Source organism: Cyphellophora attinorum (genome assembly GCF_001299255.1).
Source record: "Cyphellophora attinorum strain CBS 131958 chromosome Unknown Contig1, whole genome shotgun sequence".
NCBI classification, from domain to species: Eukaryota; Fungi; Ascomycota; class Eurotiomycetes; order Chaetothyriales; family Cyphellophoraceae; genus Cyphellophora; species Cyphellophora attinorum.
This window is the reverse complement of record NW_017253229.1, coordinates 1339220-1360156: the sequence shown is the minus strand read 5'-3', so window position 1 is coordinate 1360156 and position 20937 is coordinate 1339220. Positions and strand designations below refer to the sequence as shown.

Below are 20937 nucleotides of genomic sequence, written 5' to 3'. Positions count from 1 at the left end.
ACCTCCAGAGCAAGAGCAAGCCCAAAAACTGCGGGCTTTAGGTATGGAGGCGCCTGGAGACTGCTGGGATGCGCGCAAGCCCGAGCGCTCTGGCACCTGGAACAAGCTTCTTTTAGGCATTTCCATGCCTGAATTGTTGCTGCTGTAGGGGCGTTGATACCCAAATTCTGTTGCAAACTTGCTGTAAAAATTCTGGAAATGTGTCCATAGTTTGCTACTGCCATGTACATAATCGAAAGAAGCTATCTACAGTTTTGTGCCCATGTTGACGTGCACAGCCTTCTCCTGTAGGTAAGAGTGTAGGCCTGCCTCACCTAGCTCGCGACCAATCCCACTGTTCTTGACACCACCAAACGGCACTCGGAAGTCGGAGTCTTGGGATGAGTTGATCCATACCATGCCAGCCTCGATCTTGCTTGCCACGCGATGCGCTCGCTCGATGTTCTGGCTGAACACAGCGCTACCAAGACCATATGTTGTATCATTGGCGAGCTTGATGGCCTCTGCTTCATCCTTGAATGAGACAAGGACGACGAAGGGACCGAAAACTTCTTCTCGGAATATCGTCATGCTTGACTTTACGTCGGTGAAGACTGTAGGCTCGATGAAGTATCCTTTGCCTTCGCCTACCTTTGTATACGGTACACCACCATGTGCAAGTGTGGCACCTTCGCTCTTGCCGCTCTCGACGAAGCCGAGCACGCGCTCGTACTGCGCCTTTGTAACCTGCGGGCCTTGGAAGGTATCATCTTTGAACGGATCGCCGACTATTGACGTCGAAGCCACAATCTTCTTGAACTCCTCTACGAACTTGTCGTAGATGCTTTCCTGAACGAGCACTCTCGATGTTGCTGTACAGATCTGGCCCTGATTCGACATGATGCCGATATGTGCCCATTTTGCTGCCTGCTCAAAGTCTGCATCGTCGAAGACGAGCAAAGGAGATTTGCCACCAGTCTCGAGGGTGATGTTCTTCATGTTCACGGCTGCTGTCCTCATGATCTGCTTGCCCGTTACTGTTGAGCCAGTGAAAGCAATCTTGTCCACGTCCAGGTGAGAAGCCAGTGCGTGGCCGGCTTCCTTACCGTAGCCGTTGACAACGTTGATCACACCCTTGGGAAAGCCAGCCTTCTCAATCAGTTGCGCAAAGTACAAAATCGACAGGGGCGTTTGCTCGGCTGGCTTCAGCACCACACAGCAACCAGCAGCAAGAGCCGGACCAAGCTTCCATGCTGCCATCGCCAGAGGATAGTTCCATGGGATGATCTGAGCGCATACCCCAATGGGCTGCTTGAGGGTGTATGCGAACTTCGCTCCGGTAGTTGGAATAGTAGAACCGTGAATCTTATCTGCCCATCCGGCGTAGTAGCGAAGGGTGCCGGTCACCTCGGCCAAATCTTCATTCAACGAGACCTGATATGGCTTTCCATTGTCCCATGTCTCAAGGGTCGCCAGTGTCTCTTTCTCTGCCTCGATGAGGTCCGCCAGCTTGTACATCAGACCACCTCGATCCGTATTGGTCAGGTCGCGCCACTCAGAGCCATTGAATGCTGCTCGTGCAGCAGCGACCGCCTTGTCAACATCCTCAACGGAGGCTGCTTGCACCGTAGCAATCTCGGACTCGTCCGTAGGGTTTATGCTCGTAATCGTTTGTCCTCCCGTGGCTTTCACGAACTCGCCATTGATGTACAGACCGGTGGGTAGTGTGATCTTCCGCCCGTTGGGAGCTGTCAGGTTGACCTTGAGATCCGACATTGTGAAGCACGGCGGTGTGGTAGAGTAGGCTCGCGTGGATAGCCGCTGCAGATACAAGAAACGTGTATGAATCGAAGCTGTTTTGTTGATCTTGAAGGGAAGAGGGGCAGTGATGGCTCGCTGAAAAAGATGCTTCATGTACTACTCGAGCGCCTTCACGTACAAATCATCGACAGATTGTGCGATACGAGGCAGGGTCATCAACAGCTCCAAGATTTGCTCCTACCTGATATGGAACGTTCGCGATCATGAGCACTCGAAACCGTGCCGGTCGAGATAACTAAACAATTCTGCAGTGCTCTCTCCGCCGTGGCCGCTGAGCTCCGCAGGCGGTTTTTCGGAGTGACCTGCCTCATTTGACGCCTACGCGACGGCGGGGCAGCTTATCGATTAGGTAGGGCTCGGGGGTTGGGCATGGGACAAATCATTGGGTAGGATCCTCACGGTACCTGCATCTTTCCGTTGGTGGTCCATCATGACCAGACTTCACTTTTGGGCTTCTAGGATGTCGATGTAAGGCCACCGCGATGCAAAGCAACAACCCTCAGTGTTGCGCCAGGCTCACAGCACCATCGATGATATGAATGATCGGTGCCTTGCTTTAGTGATACGTCCGGGTCGCCGTGTGTCAATCGCGTGGCGCCCCTTAGCTTACTGCAAGGCTGAAAACTGCCAGGAGATTTTCTAAATCTGACGACCCGTGTCTCAATCAGTGCATTACACGTGAAGTTCGCCATCGCCAACCGGTCTGTCGAAACAGAGCCACGCTCTGACGTACCGCCAGACCCAAAGCAGCCCTGGGCGAATTATCTGGCGGCACTGCTTGCTCATCGTACCCGACATGGCTGCTCCTGCCACCAACGGCTCTTTGGGGCTGCCAGTAGACGCCCAAATCACGCCCGCAACCTCGATCGAATACTGGACGTCGATATCATCCACAGTCGATGGCATGCTTGGTGGGTTTCCCCAGGTTTCACGAATCGACATTGCTGGTTCACGCACATTCATCGTCAAGCTCCTCCGCCATTCACAGCCTTGTCCAGATCTACCTCCACCACACAAGGTCCGCCTCGTCACCGACACCGGAGCTGGCATAGGACGCATCACCGTCGGTCTCCTTTCCCAGATAGCGCAGCATGTCGATGTCGTGGAACCGATACCAAAGTTCACTGAGCAGCTGAAAATCGACCATCCAGAACTGTTCGCCGGGGCGAATCCGATCATACAAAATGTGGTCAACACCGGACTTGAGTCATGGGACCCTTCTCAGACCGAGCCACCTCGGCTCTACGACATCATCTGGAATCAATGGTGTCTAGGCCACCTCACAGATAAGGCCTTGATCGCATATCTGCGTCGGCTAATTCCAGCACTATCACCGCACGGCTGGATCGTTGTCAAGGAGAATGTAGTGAACAGCAAAGCTGAGAACCCCAAGTCATCGGCAAAACGCAAACGAGTCCAACCAGCAACAAAAGTAGATGAGATGTCAGACTCCAATGAGGTCCGGCAATCAGTAGACCTGGGAGACGATGAAGACGAAGAGCCAGACCTCTATGATGAGCTTGACAGCAGCGTGACCCGAACAGAGCGCAAATTCGACCGCATCTTTCGCGCAGCAGGCCTCAAGGTGGTCAAGACGGAGATTCAGCGAGGCTTTGGCAAGGACCTAGGACTCTACCCTGTGCGGATGTGGGGACTACAGCCTGCTACGGTACCATCAGGGCCGCAGGAAGGGCCTGTAAATGGGACTGTTTCGTAGCACACTGTTTTTTTTTGAAATGGGAGATTAGAACAGCATATTAGTCGTATAGCGCCCTCCCTAGCCAGGAAGTTCACGAAAGGTCCTACTGACTGACGCTCGAGTGAGGTTCATCTCACGACGATTGACTCAATCAGCGAGGTAGTCCCAGACCTTCAGAGCCCTCCCTGACCAGCAATCGCATCGACCGAAAAACGCCCAGTACATGCTAGCCACGGAATGGGCCTCAATGGTGCCATCCGCCACGAAGGACATACTCTTGCACCTCCTGTAGCGTCTCCACCAAGACCACATTGTCCTTGTCATATCTCTGACAGACCATCCTCACATGTCCCTCCTTCCAGAAGCCTTTCTCACAACACACGACAACATCCTGATCATGCTGGCTCCGGGCTCGCTCACACGCCAAACCAAGCTCGAGCAGACTCACAGCCCCGCTTCCTGCCTTACTCCCGCCAGAGGAGTCCAGTCCGAACATGAAGACTACCAAGTCAGCGTCCTCGGCTCGAGACATTTCCCATTCAACTTGGCGACGAAACGCTGGGTCCAGGGCGGACTCCATCGGTATCTTCTCGGACCAATTAGGGAGGATCGGGTCGTAGATTGTCAAAGGACCATAACTTGTGTGGAGGTTCTCATGTAGGGTGCGGATAAGCTGACGACGCCAGTCTGTCGTCGTGGTACCCGCGAGAAAGATGGAGTTGCTGCCATCGAGAGGAGGCGTCGTAGACTCTGGGGTCAGCACTAGGGTTGTTGCATTCGATGGGTTACTCAGGAGGCCGGCCATGTGGTCTTGTCAAGCTCAGGTTGAGCGAGTTGGTTCTGCTGTGGGCGGAGGGCGCCGGGGTGCACTCGGTCGCGCGGACGCGGCGACGGGCTGCAGTGATCGAGCTTCAGCGAATGCACCAGCATGGTACACGCCATACACGTGGCAGTGGATGGCTGGCGGCGGCGGCTTCAAGGCAGTGGGGACATCGGCCTTGGGTCTGGCCAGTTTGACAATAAGCCAATACAGTGCTCCCAACAATGCAAGTACGCCGATGACCAACACGACGCCCATAGCCCAGGCCCAATCGCTTGAATTGGTCGACATCTCGATAGGCTTGTTCATTTAAAAACAGACTGGGAGTAAAAATACGTACTGTGAGGGTGCGCCAGACAAGACGCGAATTGTGCGCCCTGCCAATTTTAACGTGGATCAGATATACTACTGGTGTCGATGGTTTGCATGCTAGCACAGTCAACATGAAGTCAAGGTCAGGTCGTAAGTACAGCTGCGGCTGCTGTTGCTAGAGTGACGAGTTGTCTGACAAGGCAGCAACCAGCACGTCCACGCCAAGCCCGGCCACGCTATGGGAGCAAGAGCCGGCCAGCTTGCGGCGTGAGGATTTCTACAGCGCCCTCCCTGGCTAGGATTCCTCGATATGCCCTGCCCAGCGTTCTGACGCTCAAGTGATGCTGATCTAACCCGTCCACGTGAATAGCGAAAGAACGAGAGGCCTTCGGCGCCCACCAAGGCCTGAAAATCCAAAATGGGCCTCATGAGATACGCTTAGTAGTTGTGCACACAGCCTATAATCAGTTCGACGCTGCGTAAGCTCATGAGTGCAGAGATCCATGGCAAGCACAGATTTGTGGACAGAGCAAGTTGGGACGAAGCATGATGACATAGCACTTAAGCTGTGGGTACGGCAAGTCAGACATTTTCGAGAGCATATTGATTCAGCTTTGGGTCCTCGATGTGTAGCTTACGATCTCCTAGTTCTCGATTTGTGCTCTGTGCAAAGTGAATTGTGAGTAACTTAGATCAGCGTTCGACCTCTCAGAGGCCTCCTTGGACCCCCTCTAAAGGCGAATAGCCTTGCTCGAGATTCCTTCATCCCCGACCTTGTTGCCCGAGCTCTTCGCCATATTCATCCCCCTTCGATGTGATGTCACCTCTTCGGGACAGGCATGACACTCGAATCGTGCCTGCTCAGTCCGGACCAGTCAGCTCATTCTCATCACCACTATTTTCCCAATCACCCTCCATGACAGGACCTCCCGAGCCGCTGGATTGACTGCTCCTCACATCACCCAGGGAGACCACCGTGCTGCCTTCTGGGCGACTCGGGGAGGACTCTGCGCCTTCGTCATCAGGCTGGTCCATCTCATCAGCATCCGGAGATTCGACTGGAGCGTCATCCTCACCATCAATATCGCCCTCATTACCGACACCAGGCTGACCTAGGGAGGTCTCCTCGCCCACACACTCCAGAATGAACTGCCACTCCTGAGGACTGACACTGCTGACGCTAAGTCGAGACTGTTTGAGCACTTGCATATTAGCGAGCATGCCACCTGGGTTAGCATAGCTCTTGAGTTCTCGTAGAGTCAGCATATTCTCGAACTTCTTGACGAACTCAACCTTAACGAGCTCCCACTTAGGCTTGCTGCGGTCGGACTTCTCATCGTAGTAAGGATGCTTCGGATCGAAAGCAGATTCGTCGACCTGGTGCTCTTCGACAATGCGCATCATGCCTACGATACCTGGCGTCTTGCAGTTGGAGTGGTAGAAGAAAGCTAGATCGTTGACACGCATGGCTCGCATATTGTTTCGGGCAACAGGATTGCGGACGCCATCCCAGCCTCTGGCTCAGTTCTGGCGGCGAGATCGTCGATGCTGAACTTGACATCAATGCCTTTCTCCATGCGGGACTCTGGCTCGGCTTTCATCAACCAATACTGGACTTCGGGATTCAGGTCTGCAGGGGCCGCCTCGTGGGACGCTTCATCATCTGTCAGACCATCAATCTCATCGTAGAATTTGGACTTGCCGGTGGACTCCTTGGCGCTCTTCTTGGGGCGGCCTCTGGCCTTAGTAGTACCGTTGGTCTCGGTTCCTTCAAGATCACTAGTGACAATCGGCATTGCAGTGGTGGAGTCGGATTTGGGCGGTCGTCGACGGCGTTTGGGGGCGGGATCTGTCTGATCTTCTTTGACTTGAGTCTGAGATACATCAACTTCAACGTAGGTGTTCTTGTTCTTGAGGATTCCTTTGCGCACGGGAGTGCTTACCACAGGTTCGACCAGTGTTTCGTCCTCTGCATCATCTTCAACTTCGGGTTCGGATTCTTCTGGAGTTTCGATCTGGGTCTTGGGGCGGCCTCTACCTCTGCCAGTAGCCACGGGTTGCTTTGGAGGACGACCTCTGCCACGAGGAGCAGCACCGCCACGACCGCCGCGCTGGGAAGCACTTGCAGCATTAGAACCACCTCGACGTTTGGTGAAGTCGTACTTTGGGTTTGGGTTACTCGTAGCTCTCATAGCTCGTCCGCTAGAGGTGCTGACAGGAGTGCTATCTCTGGTGTTGCCATTTTCGCCAATGACACTTTCTTCTCCGATGCGGACCTTCTTAGAGCGAGGAGTCGAGGCGGCGGTAATGGCGGACGCAGCAGCCGTAGCAGCTTTGCGTTTGCGACCAGCCATGTCTGCTAGTTTCAAGTGTCCGAAACGACAGGTGATATGTCTGCAGAGCGACCGGTGATGGAGGAAGGAGGGAGAGATTTGATTCTAGACTTCGCAATAAGTAGACGGGCTGTAGAACGAGGTGAAGCCAGCACAGCTGCCTCGCACGGCTCGAGTAGATCCGAAGATGATGGCTGGTTGAGAGTAGTAGAATAATCAGAAAAAAAAAGCAATTGAAGGGCTGTTTGAATATCTGATCAGCTTTGTCACATTCACTGACGTAGGTGAATTACCTTTCAAGAGTGCCTGATTTTGCGGAGGCTGCGCTTGCTTGAATCAACAGAAAGTCTGCTCAATACAAAGCCGCTGTGCGGACAACAAGTGGTTTCCGAGCACCGATGACAATGGGCTGGCGAAGCAAAGGACTGAATTGATGTTCGTGCAAAGCGTACCTAGGTACAGTATTGATCGAGCTCCCAAATTATTTTTGGGAAAGCACGCGTAACGCGACTTTTTGGAGAAAACGCGGGGAACAGCCGTCGGGCGCCGGAGGACCACGTGGGAGCCCGAGAAGCGGCGTTCCGGGCTATCGATGAGTCGCCTGAATCGCTTCGCCTCGCTCCGGGCCGTCGATGAGATCTCCTGACGAACACCTTCAAACGTCATGTCCTACATTCTACTTACCAGCCTACACTGAACGTTGTCCCGCAGACGACACAAGTGTACTCATGAGCCTCACGACGAATTGATACCACAACCCATCTCTGAGCATCTAAAAGGCTTGCAGAGCCAACCGGAAGCTGAGGGTGACAATGCTGATGGGGTTTTGACAGCGATCTGTGTACCTGGCAATGCCTTATCAGCTTGCCGAAGCATATACCATGTTCTCGTCGTCCATCCTCGCAACTTTGAGACATAGATCTCTTGACTATATCACTACCTCACATTTCGATACGTAGCTACAGGCATCAGGAATTAACAACTAATGGAGTCCAAGCCTGACGACCACCGCGGACCAGTCTGTCGCGCGGCGTAGACCCCTCTTGATGGCTCCTGTCCTGACTCTGAATTCACGACTCACCTGAGTCGAGCAGCCTCCGCCGCAATCTCTGAAGCAGTAATCGCAAACACGACAAAGCCATCGTTGCTCAGCTGAACAGAAATTGCGAGGCTATGGCACAAATGCTGGCACTATATCTCAGCATCTCCGGGCGTCCGCATTCTCGTCGAACGAGAATCCGAAACTGGGAAAAGTACCGAGATTCGCCTGATTATCCCACGTTCTGCGGAGCAGGCGATCTCAATCTCGTGGGGTTGACTATTGAACAGTGAGACTGGTGGGACCGCAAGATCGAGACTCCTGAGATGAGGTTTGTCGGCGCTACGGTGATGAGCGCATTCCTACCTTGATGTGCGAAGTCCACTGTGAGCCACTGTGAGCTCCGTTCTGCAATGGCTCACTCAATCTCGTGTAACGCGCGGCCTGTCACCGGACCATGTTCGACCTCGGACAAAAGGCTAAAGTCGATATGAGCACGTTTCTCGTTGACAGGTACCTGTTGCCACGAAAGGTATAGCAATCATGGAGCCAGTGTAGCGGTTGGAAGCAAGTACTATACCAAGATACCGACTTGTCGGATTTGGGGAATGCATTGGACGTCGCCACTGGTTTGATAGTCTGATCTGGACACGATTGCCGACGCCCCTGGAGCCCTGTAAGCACGATCTCCCATGTCCCGCATCATGCATATTTGACAGCTTGGCGTGTGCCTCGCGTGGCAGTCGTTCTTGTGTAACTTGGCGATCTCCTTCTCCGAGGACATGGGTCCAACTTTAGCGCGCCATAGTTTTCCAGCTTTGCTGCTGACACAAGTTGACGTCTTGGTGCTGTCTCAGCGCATGAAGCAATTGCTTTGTCGGTGGAGTCCTGGTAAGTAGCGATCGGTGTGAGGAGAAGCGATGCTCGCTTAATAGGTGCCGGTCGCTTGAATTCCAGATCTCGTATGAGTATATGACAGCACGTTATCGGACTGTGTCATAATAGCTTGAGTCAGTAGACTCGGTCAGGAGCAGTGAGCTCATGCTGACGTTGAATTGCTTGCTGAAGGAATAGGCACATTTGCCTACCTAGGAATGATACCAGCACGACGGACCTGGCATCCGATGGATGCACGAAGGCCTGGCCTCAATAAGCGCTCACAGTACTATTGAGCTCCATTAGATGATTGGCTACTTCTCCACCACTCACGTTCTCGGTCAAGCACAATGCGCCAAATAACCATTGTGGCGACAGTCACAGCGCCAGCACAACCACGACGATCGAGTGTGGCCAGTAAAGGATGGAGTGGGCCAAATTCAGCTGCAGGATGAATCAACAACGGCAGCGAACAGAGGCCTTCAGTGGGCGTGATATACTTGAGTCGATAACAGCCTTGCTGTGGGCCGTGCTTGAGCGGATCCGTGTAGCAAATTGAAGACGTCTTATCGTCGCCTGGACTGTCAGCAGCTTCTGTGACATATCTGTAGGTACTCCAGTGTTGTGCGAGTGCGGTCCTTGCCACAGGAAGTTGGTCGACCTGGAAATCAGATAAGATAGGCGCTCGCTACTGTACTGATCGAGTGACGGCGTCCGGGATCCTCGGCTGGCACTGAGGAGCCTGCTTCATCTCCGTGTTGTATTGGGCAGGGGTAAGTTGGCCAGAGGCGCATCGCACAGTTGCGGCAACCTCGTGGCCCCTGTATAGCATAGGATCCATGGCATGGCACGCAGTTGCGTCTGGAAAGTCGTCCGCAACCAGCCACGCACAGCAACAACGCAACGCAAACCGTTAGCACTTGGACAGTCTGTAACTCACGACAACACCACGCATCTGCTCCGTCAGGTGGCTGGCCTGCGTCAAGGCAGCCTAGACCCTTTTCTTTGCAGCTGTTGCAGTCGCCGCAGTGTACTTTAATTGGCCCATTGTCCGTGGCCGCGCACCGCTGTCGTACATCGCGGACACCTTTTCTGGCTGGAAACGCCGAGTGCGTACTGGCAGCCTAAGACCCGTGGCCGCAAAGAAAAGTCACATGATGTCCATCACCTGCTCCCTCAAGGGAACTGCACTTACCACAAACCTTGTCACTGCATGACCTTGAATGTCAAAGCATGTTTGCGGGCCTACCCAACAAGCGCACTGTTGTGGCATCAGTTGATCCAAGGGACGGATTCACAAGGATATTCGATCCGCTGCAAAGATCAACCTCTGCATCCGTGTAGCAGTGTGCGTCTACCACGCCGGGCTGCTGCGTCATTATTGAAGCATGAAGGCTGGAGCATGGAGTTCGCTTTCATTGCAGCTATGCCACCGCAGATGCTGCCATTCAATGGTGGTTGATCCATGTTCACAGCCCAGCATCGGTCGGGAAAGCCCCTCCAATCTCTCGAGACCCTCAGTCAGATCTCAAACCATGTTGAAATGAGTGGCAGTCAAGGCTGACTGCCAGTGACTGCCATCGGGAGGTTACTGGCTCCATGACAGCGGATCATGCTCGTGCGTCTGAACACAGTATGCTGAAGCGTCGAACGCGAGATATCCAGCGTAGTACTAGAACGAGATTGAGGTTGTGATTAAGCACGCAACTATCAGAACTCTGTTTGCGCGAATTGTGGTCGAACTCGTGGGGCGCGTTTCAGTTCCTCGGAAAGTATGGGAGCACGACAAGTTGAGAGTGTCTGACTTCCATAGACTCTTCGAGCGCTGATTCATACACCGCCGTGCAGCGACTCCTGTCGATGTTGGGCAGCAACGGACCTACGAAGTATGCACCAACATAAAATGACTTTCGAAGTCGTCTCAAATCGGTAGCGGTGAAGCCTTAATACCAATGTCGACGAGCAGGTGACCCAAAGTTCTGCAGGGGGTGATCGTAATAAGGTCGAGCTCGTGAACTATGTTGGCTTTGAGTTCCCTGGATGTTTGGTCCCGCATTCGTTTTCGTAGGTATCTCGTAAAGTCTATCAGGTATCCTTCCTACAGTGCGAAAGTCATTGTTTGAATGCCTTGGATGCGACCGGCGGTGTGGTGATGGAGGTCGTGATTACTTCAGATTGCATACGAATCGTACGAGCCTCGAGCATTGCATGTTCGACGTCCAGGGAGGGCGACGCCGGCTTGGTGGTCCGTTGTTCCTAGTGCGACAGGGTCCGGGTCAGTACCGCTGCCTAGCGTGTGATCAAGCGTGATATCTACCCTGGCGCTTCAGATCATCCCGCAAGCCTTTTCCGTCGGTCAAACGTACGTTGTGAGATCGTCAGATCGTTGACAATGCCTTTGAAAGTGAAGCCAACTAGATGAGTCAATGCGTTGATGTTTTGGGAAAGTACATCGTACTCGAGTCAACGATCAACAGGAAGCCCGTCTGGTGGCAGTCCGCGGAGACAAAGGTTAGAGCGATAGGCACGCGGACACGAGCGCGACTCGGAGCATTCATGGAAAACGGCCTGCAAGCAATGCAGCCACTATGCCAGATAGTGGAGATGAACCATGCAGCAGCCAAAGGGACGTATGTCGATCTTAGAGGGACATCATAAGGCAAAGCATCGCAGAATTACAGGCAATGGTTGTGCGAATAATGGTCAAGGCTTGTCCGATGATGTATGGCAGATGTTGGGACGAAGGTGCGGATTCATTGTGCGGAAGTTCGAGAATAGCGACGACAATAACAATGAACGGTCGTCCTTGGCGCCGCCCTGCCTCGCTCCTTAGGTACGTAATGGTATTCAGTAGTACTTCAATGTCATACTATCAGTTCGCGCATCTTCTAAGCTGCCGTAAAAATGGGTATATAACCAGAGCAACAACTGATCTGATGCTCCTATGCTTTCGTGAACAGAATAATAGCGTTGCCGCTGTCTAGAAGCTGGCGCCTTCTTAGTATAATGTCATCCAGACAGTCCCATATAAAGTGTGACCAATCCACAACGCCTCGGGCCCGTGACTTGACCAAAAATGCAGACAAAATAAGTGCTCTCGCTCGATGGGGGTATCTCTCGGCCGTGCCACAAAATCCTGCAACACCGGATAAAACAGACTGCTGAGCATGAAAAAGGGTAAATCGAAGCCAAGGCTCGTGTCAAAGTCGGCAGTCTGCCAAATGCCGTCAAGCGCAGTTGCGTATTGGTATGTGCGGAAGCAACCTCGAAGTACGAGCAGTCTTCACAAGCGCAACAAGCGGATTCGCCAGCACACTATCTGCTGTCTCTTCAGCGACCTTGTTCCCAGGTTCTTTCCAAAGGCTCGCGCCGAAATGGATCGAATGGCGGCTGAATACGCGGCCCACTGAGTGGTGCTGGTCCAGGAGGTCCAGTCGACCCGGGCACGCCAACACTGTAAGCACCTGAAGGCTGATGAGCCGCAGGGTGAGGCAGAGTAATGCAACTTGCGAGGTATGTGTAGGACCAAATTCTGCGCTCCTAGCCTGTGGAGGCAGTGCAGGAGGATACGAAGAAGGATAATATTCATCTGTGCGTCTGCGCTGCGGTGCTGGTCCGGAGTCGGATCTAGGTTCGCTCGTGTCTCGTGGAGATTCTGCTTGTGCAGAGGTATAGTACGCAATTGGTGAAGGCGGTCTTTCTGGCAGTCGGGCTGCAACGTGCGCAGCTGCAAAGTCTCGGATGAAGTCTCGTTCTTGGCGGTAGAAGTCACGGTGGGCGCGCAGCTCGTCCATCTCCTGTTTGAGACTGCTTATTGTATGGGACGCTTCTTTCTCCTTCTCCTTCCTGCGTGCGCGGAATCGCGCCGACGCACCAGCATTGCGTTTGCGTTTCTCATCGGCGACCTTCGACGCTTGCTTTAAGTCCAGTGTGACGGGCACGACCACATGCCCCTCCTCAGTATCGAAAGCTATCTGATATGATGGTTGATCAGTCCTATAAGCCTCCGGACCGGCTCGCTGGAGCACCTCGTTGCGAAAAGCAGGATTGAGTGGCTGATTGCTGGCTGCTTGCGGCGCAAATGTGCCATATCTTGAAGGTGGCGACCTGTCGTACTGAGGCGCATTCTGAGCTGTCCACGGGGTCCGCGTTTCGGGGTCGTGGCGGAAATGTGTGGAAGCAGCCTGTGACGTCGAAGCCTCTGCTGGAGGCGGCTGTCCGTGAGGACCTCGGAGGTCGTCTCGCGATTGTATTGGTGGCAGCGATCGCGGAGGTGCTGAGATCTGAGGAAGTGCAGGCACGTCAGCGACGCCAGGCTCTGCAGTATAGATCCGCGAGTCTGATCGAGGCGGCAACGTTTGCGGTGCCGCCGCCGTTACGGCATGTATGGAAGGTAGCACGGTTGCTCCGAGGCTGACAGCCCGGAGGGCTGGAGACTTTGGTGTCAGTATACGCCTGACTGGCGGCACACCCATGCCCGCATCGCGTGTAGGGGACGACGGCTCAGTCCGCTTCCTGATGATGGGCGAGGCGTTGGGCGGCGGAAGCGAGGGAAGTCGGGCAGGATTTAGACTGCTTGGAGTGGACTCAACGGAAGGGTTCAGCATGTTGTGCACATCAAGGGATCGTGCAGGTGTGTTGCTGGCAGTAGATATCGGCGATGTCTGACGCTGTGCCGCAGATTGTTGGCCCAACCTGCCTCCCATTGAATGTGCATGATCGACAGCTTGGCTTTGGGCTTGTTCGGCGGTTCTTGGTGACTGTGTCGACACTGAGGACTGAATGCATGGTACGGTGGTCGTCGTTGTGTTGATTGTGGCGAAGTCACTGGGCTCTCATGGTAATTCGCAGATGAGGACTGATGTGACATGTAAATAGCAACCTCCCCGTTTGTTTGATGGCTTGAGTCCGACCATTGATCTCGCTCACGAAGTGAAGCCCCAACCACTGCGTCCTGCTTCCGCCACGACTGCTCGGACTTGACGTCCGAACGTAGTCTCTGCTCCTCGTCGTCCCACTCTGGATTCGAGAGAGTTCGAAAGCTGTCGGACGGCGGTTGTTGTACAAAAGGGAAGGACCTGACTCCTACGACAGCCACCTTGGCTGTGGATGCTGTCCAGTGGCCGAAGCGGACCGATGTGAGAGAACGTCAGACCGTGAGGATGCCTGAACGTGACAAGGACAGGCCAGGCGAGAGCGTAACGAGTGAGATGTAGTTCGATACGATCTAGAGCAGAGGCGGTATTACATGTACCCGGGATAGGCGGAGCCCGAGGTATTCGCCACGATCAGGCCTTCGGACGGGGCTGCGGCTTGATGACAGGCTATTCGCTGTAGCTCAACTGAAGGCGGCGAATGGGATCCTTTGTTGGTGCTCTTTGCGGCTTTAGAGGTCGAGACTCCCTTCGTGTAGTGAATCCGGCACAACGCTGAACGACACCAAGAGATGAAATCTGCTGTGGAGGAAGTCGATCTTGAAGGAAATCTGGCTCGTAATAATAGTCCGGCCTTGAATCCAACGTCCCCAAGTACCGGAAGCGATGCTTGGATGGGTACCGGGGAAGGCGGGAGTCGGTGTCGGCGTCCAAGAGATGAAGGTGGAGGCTTCGTCCGTAGCGCGAAGTGCTTACGGTGCCCAGGCGAAAGGAAGAACTTCTGTCCCCTTCTAGATGGTAGTGTAGTGCTGAGTGCCTAGGTACCTGCTTCAAACGATTGCAATCGCGAAGATTCTGAAGTGCTGTACTTATTAGAGGGGTGTGCCCTTAGACTTGATTGGCATTCATACAGGTTTCAAGGACTGGTCGTGTACATCCTGTGGGGGTTTCCGTTACTACTGCACATGTACCTGGCTGTTCCCGGATGGCCAGTGCTGTGGTGGGCAAAAGCGTTCGTGCTCGAGCGTTCAGGGGTGAGGATGATGACGAAGAGTAAAGGAGGACGCGTTGATATGCTGAATAGCTGATACTTTCGCAAAGCGGACCAAGAATCACGCGCCGAATCTGCCTTTGCCGGCACTGCAGCTTGGGCGAACCCGACATCAGAACTCTGCCACGGTTTGGGGCATAATAGTAGTGCTGAAACGGTGTGGCGAGCATGGATGGTTCTACCCGCAATTCGCGGCACAGGTATTCGCGGCACTAGTGGAAGGTGATCTGATGACAGGGGTCGAGCTACTTGAAGGCTCATCAGCAAAGTGGAATAGTATCAACTTAGCAGGCTACGAAACTCTGAGGTTGACCGTAGCGACATGAGCTCGTGGAGCCGGCGGTCAAAAAGCAAATAGCGCGTGGAGTAGAGTACGACTCATCATCTGATGATTTGATATGCTTTTCTGAGGATGAAAGCCTGCGATAGTAGGAGTGCCACCGCGCATCGAACCTGTATACGACCACGGACTCGAGATGAGGGTCGGGCAGGCGCTAGAGGTACTAGGTAGAGGTATCAGCTGGTGAACACAAGATCTCCGCGTTGTTGATAGCAAGGCACGGAGTACCCGAATCACGAGCAGAGCAAGATTTCTCGCGAGTAGCCACGATGGGAGCCACAATTCACGAGCGCAGAAGCGACTGGAGGTTCAGGTAAAGTCAGACCTGAAGCAGGGGATGATGCAGGTCGGCAGGCCTGTGCAGCGCATGCCTGTCAATCTTGGTTCCGATATGCAGCCCTTGGGCCACAACGCCCCATCTAGCGACCCACGAATCCGGGCCCCGGTTATGGGTTTTGGAGCCTGCAAAACGATCACGCAGTGCCGGCGGGTCCCATGAGAGGTCACGCTAAGGTCTACAGGGTTGCTTCTGTGGCGGGCTGGTGCTAAGGCACTTGTCACTTGTGACTTTTGCAATTTAGGGCATCAGCTATTAGACGAGCCAGTAGAAGGATGCCGCGAGTACAGTAACGTGTCCAGTGCTTAGAGCTTCAGAGCCACCCATCTGTAGAAAGTCAACTAGAATCAGGGATAGACCGTACAAGCAAGCCGGCAGAGAAGGCATTGTTGTCCGATGCTGCGAGAGCGATTCCAACAGCTTGGAGATACTAAGTAATGTCCCGAACTCTGCTCCTGTCACACCACATGGTGCGGATGCTCGCGCAACGACAATGCATTTGTAAGAAGCAGGACTACTGCGTGCTTCGGGGCCGCCCGCTCGTCCAAAGTACGCGACGGTCACTGATCACGTCCAGGCTTGCAGTCGACATACCTGCTCTATGAGTTACAGTTTGGCAATAAGCTAGGAGTTTCGCCAGGCTAGGACTCGGTTGCAAGTGCTGACAACATGGCAACGGATCGAAGTGTTAGCGAAAGGACATCCCTCGAGCATGCATATGCATTCGTGTCTGACCTTCCTAGTGTTGATGCAATCATCTTTGTACTCAAGTCAGGGTGGTTGGTAGCCACATTGGTTTGATGGCGCCATGCTGTTGGTCGCCTCAAGCTAGACTAGTTCGCCCCGAAGTTTGGGTAACCTTCGATGTAGATTTCATCCTATCGCTACGCTGGTCACATGGCTATAATGCACTGTCGATCCGTTTACTCCGTCCATCCATCCCCGTACTACATTAGAGTACGCTGAATCATGACTGAAACGTACAGTGGCTCTGGGAGGTACAGAGCTTATAATCTCACCGCCTGTGTCGAGGAAAATGGATGATGTCAAGGACGCAGGTAGTGGAAAGTGCAACTTCGCTTGTGTCGGTAGACCACGCAGGGACTGTCCACCGCAAGTTCCAAAGCACGTCACGAGTCGAGACTGGCCAACCCAGGTTAATGCTCTCATTGCATCATTTGAGCGGTCAAGGACAACAGAAACACCGCTCAGCATCATGTTGGGCAGCAAAGCATGATCCGATGCCATGACATCCACACGTGATCTAGCATTGCTTCGAGAAGCTCATGCTTGTGATGAGGCCCCTGCCGTGGCTTGCATGTCAGCTCCCTGTATGTCGTCAACGGCAGGGGAAGCCCGCAGCTCGGCAATATTGACGTGATCATGTTCTGCAGCTCACCATATGCGTGGGATTCCGTCGAAAGAGATGACCTTGATACAGCAATTGATAGCAGATAACATTTCCTATCAGAGCGCATCCCAATAATCTGCTTTATCGCGATACGTTGCTTCTGCTGCGTGTCATTGATCGCAAATGGGGGTTCGCGACTAGGCTCGTGTTCCACGTTATGTGGCAATGTTCGCCATGGCACGGGCCGCGACAACTGGCTCAGGATCGTTCTCAAGTCCCGATGTATTGTGTGCTTTTGATGCCGGATAAGGCAGCCATAGCGCCTGTCACTTCTGCTGCTATTACTTGGGCTGGCAACCGTCACATATGCAAGCAGCAGAGATCAGTGTAGCCGCGGCTCTAGTCTCAAGCCATAGAATCATTTACTTGGAAGACGTACAGAAATTAGATGGATCGGCAGGTAGGGATGCCCTGCGTGTGCTTCACCAGTTGTGAAACGGATGCCCGTTCTTGTCACGCCGCGATTATCCGTTTCCAGCTTCAGAACGAACTACGGGTATGGTACTGTACGATTGCCTTTCGTTAGCTGCTGGATAGTCTTCGAAACAACCGAGAGACTATGCCACGTGGAGTGGCATGCCTGGACGGCGGGAGCCCGTGCTTCAGAAATAGTGCTCGAAGTGTCTGAGACGTCTACGCGCAGATTGACCGTAGCAGACATCCCATGAACGAAGCGACTGACTGCTTGATAGTACGGCAATTGATAAACTGCCGCGGACCACATTGTAAGTTACCACACTAGCTCATCGCATTAATCACTCAGAGAAGGGTGTGACAATATCCATGTCGTTTCGTGCATGTAGGTAGGGTTGGCTCAAACTGCGGTCGTTATTACTGCTTAAGTGACGGGCCCACGGGGGTATATTCATTGTCTGGCAACTTAAAAAGCACTGCAAACCACAAAATCGACCTCAATCACGTTTGCCGACGGAGATGACTCGACTTCCCTTTCATCTAGTAGCTACCTTCGCACCATGATCTTATTTCCGTCCTTCGCCATAGGGTCCTCCCGAAGTACTGACGCCTCTCTACCTGAATCTGTCATCTGACGCACGTGGATGATGGCGGCACTCGCGGAGTTCCAAGTTCCACCTTCTCGCAGCCCGTACTGCGGCACCATCGTTCCCCGCAAGCGAACCTCAACATAGAGCCGATCCACTGAGTGCAGCAGCGCGGAACGACTCACCATGTATCGTGATTCGTCAACAGGCTGAACTCACCGTCATGCATTAGTGTACCTCAGTTTGTCGCCTACACAAACGAGGCATATGCCCAGGCAAGTAAGGCAAGCGCCGAACACCTCTTTCCGAGAAATGTTTGACAGGCCGTTGAAAAGCATCCGGGATCCCCAACGACCTAGTTGCCCTGCAGGCTTTCCGGATTATGGGGCCTTGCAACTTCGAGGGGTCAACCGAGATGTAGGTGATGTGGGCTTAAACGTGCATGCGGATCTCCTAAGTCGAATGGGACTACATCAAACACTGACATTTGCTGGGAGTCTTCGAGGTGTTTCTTGATGATCGTTCAACGATGTCCTTGACATCCCAGAGTCTGCAATACAACGACCATTATAGGACAGCCGCCATTGGTAATTACTTGGCAAGCACCCGTGCCAGGAATTTCGGATCGAGGGTGACGGCTTCGGCGACAGCACATACGACAGCGACCGTCCCAGAGCGGGTGAACGCTCAGTTACGGATATGCACGTAATGTGCATTTGCGCCCTACAACCGATGCAGCGACTCGACAAATCGGCTTGAGACCATATGTGAGCCGCTGCATGTCTGGCGCTGTGCTAAAGGTCGCCTCGTAGCCGCCGCACTACTTGAGTCCTTACAGGTATGGGCAGGCTCGGATCAGGCATCAGGTATCATGTACCTGACACACTCTGCCGCATTCGTTGATATCTACAGTAATGCGCAAGGTCCGAGTACTAGCTGGTTGGCGTACTCGAAGTCATATCGTGACCTTCTCCATTGCAACGAACCCTCCTTCGACATCACCTATCCAGCCCCGTCTTCTTCCTAGCCTTTCATCCAGAACCATCAGACTCTTGGCCGCGATCTGGCTGTCGTTGCCTCGCTGACAGACAAAGTATACCTTCGCTTCCGAGTTTTCTTCTTTGACAAACTCAGCGAAAGCCTCCTCCGGATCTCTGTGTATCCTCGAGAACGGTAAATTGGTGGCGCCTTCAAGTCTGGCTCCCAGTTCGACCTCGATCTCCTCCCTGACGTCCACGATGGTCACCTTGCCTGTGCCTCTGTCACCAGTTCTCTCGATATCTTCCGACGCCTGCGTCCGCAGCCCCTCTAGGAACGCTCTCGCCGTGACTCGTTCCCCGCGGTCCCTACTCAATACCCTCACATCTTCCACCCTTCCACACCACTCCTCATAGTCAACTTTACCCGTCAACAAGTCCTCCCTGGTCACACAAGGCTCCACTCCCCATCACCACACCCCAGGCACCCCTTCCGCCGCCCCCTCAACCCCACACCCCTGAACATTCCCCGCAGACCCTGCGCAGAGAACGCATTGACCAGCAGCATCTCCCCTCTCCGCCCAGCCAGATCATCCTGTGCCAGCACGCGAGTCTCATTGGGGAGCACGAGCAATTTGAGGGCTTCCTGCGCCATCAGGGTGCCGATGGTGCCGACGGCGGTGCCGAGGACGCCGATCTCGGCGCAGGAGGCGACGGTGGTCGGGTCGGGAGGGACGGGGTAGATGCAGCGATAGCAGGGGCCGCGGCCGGCAATGGGTTGTGAGAGAGGTCGTGGCGGTGGCGGATCGGAATGGGATGAAGTGTTCGTGATGTATTGCGCAGCAGAGATCTCTGTGGGTTTTGGGCGGCTGTAGGTGTTGAGGAAGATGCATGGCTTGTCAAGGGCCGATCATCGTCACCGTCTCCTGCTGATGCATCTGAAGTTGGGTCTGAGTCCTCCTGCCCTCTGACCGCCCACTTGAAGCCCAACACCATGAGCATGCCCTCGCCTCTCTGCGCCGCACCACTGACCAGCGGTACATCGCACAGCATAGCTGCATCATTGATCGCATATCGTGTCGCCGGATTGTCGGTGCAGTCCAACACCAAGTCCCAGTTGGACGTCCGCCCATCTGCTTTTTGTGCTCTTCGCCCAGGTCTTTCCGTGTCGCCGTTCAGCCCTGCTTCCTGCCGCTGTAGTTCACCGCCCTCATCAGCCTCCCCATCAGGCCGCACCCACCCCTCCAGAATCCCAAGCACCTCCCTTCCTCCAACCCTCACACCATAGACCTCAACCACACATCCCGAGTTCACAGCTTTCACACCTTCCCTCGCACTCCTACACTTCTCCATCCCAACTCTGCTCTCACTATGCAGCACCTGTCGATGCAGATTGCTCTCCTCCACCACATCGCCATCGACAAACCCGAGCGTGCCTACGCCAGCAGCGGCGAGATACAGCGCGGCAGGGCAACCGAGACCGCCTAGACCTATGATTAGGATGCGGGATTGCTGGAGACGCTTCTGGCCGGTTAGACCGTGGAGTTGGGGGAGGAGTAGTTGGCGGGCGTAGCGGAGCGTCAGGGGGTCTGGAGGCTGGAAAATTGATTGAGAAGGGGCTTGGGCGGCAGACGCAACTGCGCCGTTCATCCTAATGGTTTCTCTGGTCGGCAGGCTGCTTGGATCGATCTGAGTTCTCGGGACTGGCTCATGGCCGGAATTTGTCTGGGAAGCTTCAGGATCACCTGGTTTTGTAGCGTGACCATTTGGTGGCTCTCGCGGCAAGGTTACAACATCCTGGGTTGGGGTTTCCGATTTCATGGCGACTTGTTGCGGTTGCGAATGCCGACCTGTGGTCGTGATTGCCTGCTGGGCGGATTGTCAACCGGTCTTTGCGATTGCCCTCGTTGTCATCCGGCTTGACTTGAGCCACATGCAACAACCGCCTTCGACTCGATCGCACCACTCCGTTGTCCAACCCGATGTGTATAGATCAGATCAGCGGATGGCCCATGGGCGATGTACTTATTGGTTGAGACACGGCACTGTGCGTACACATGTAAGACT

The 20937-nt window shown here is 54.0% G+C and overlaps 6 protein-coding genes across 6 annotated transcripts; 1 reads left to right on the top strand and 5 right to left on the bottom strand.

Annotated features, from left to right (window-relative positions):
- Positions 1 to 246: 246 nt before the first annotated feature.
- AB675_748 (putative aldehyde dehydrogenase-like protein) lies at positions 247 to 1755 on the bottom strand (the record flags this gene model as incomplete). The annotated part of the gene is made up of 1 exon (XM_018147860.1): positions 247 to 1755. One exon carries the CDS (start codon positions 1753 to 1755, stop codon positions 247 to 249), a length of 1509 nt encoding a protein of 502 aa, XP_018005620.1.
- An 841-nt stretch (positions 1756 to 2596) lies between these two features.
- AB675_747 (Alpha N-terminal protein methyltransferase 1) lies at positions 2597 to 3517 on the top strand (the record flags this gene model as incomplete). The annotated part of the gene is made up of 1 exon (XM_018147850.1): positions 2597 to 3517. The coding sequence occupies one exon, from the start codon at positions 2597 to 2599 to the stop codon at positions 3515 to 3517; it is 921 nt and encodes a 306-aa protein (XP_018005816.1).
- A 226-nt stretch (positions 3518 to 3743) lies between these two features.
- Positions 3744 to 4304, bottom strand: AB675_746 (uncharacterized protein; the record flags this gene model as incomplete). Its single annotated transcript, XM_018147839.1, has 1 exon — positions 3744 to 4304. The coding sequence occupies one exon, from the start codon at positions 4302 to 4304 to the stop codon at positions 3744 to 3746; it is 561 nt and encodes a 186-aa protein (XP_018005714.1).
- A 1188-nt stretch (positions 4305 to 5492) lies between these two features.
- On the bottom strand, positions 5493 to 6985 carry AB675_745 (Thymocyte nuclear protein 1; the record flags this gene model as incomplete). Its single annotated transcript, XM_018147829.1, has 2 exons — positions 5493 to 6147; positions 6186 to 6985. The coding sequence occupies 2 exons, from the start codon at positions 6983 to 6985 to the stop codon at positions 5493 to 5495; spliced, it is 1455 nt and encodes a 484-aa protein (XP_018005995.1).
- Positions 6986 to 12106: 5121 nt separating this feature from the next.
- On the bottom strand, positions 12107 to 13486 carry AB675_744 (uncharacterized protein; the record flags this gene model as incomplete). Its single annotated transcript, XM_018147820.1, has 1 exon — positions 12107 to 13486. The coding sequence occupies one exon, from the start codon at positions 13484 to 13486 to the stop codon at positions 12107 to 12109; it is 1380 nt and encodes a 459-aa protein (XP_018005900.1).
- A 5362-nt stretch (positions 13487 to 18848) lies between these two features.
- On the bottom strand, positions 18849 to 20691 carry AB675_743 (Adenylyltransferase and sulfurtransferase uba4; the record flags this gene model as incomplete). Its single annotated transcript, XM_018147809.1, has 3 exons — positions 18849 to 19291; positions 19345 to 19722; positions 19791 to 20691. 3 exons carry the CDS (start codon positions 20689 to 20691, stop codon positions 18849 to 18851), a joined length of 1722 nt encoding a protein of 573 aa, XP_018006025.1.
- Positions 20692 to 20937: the final 246 nt, after the last annotated feature.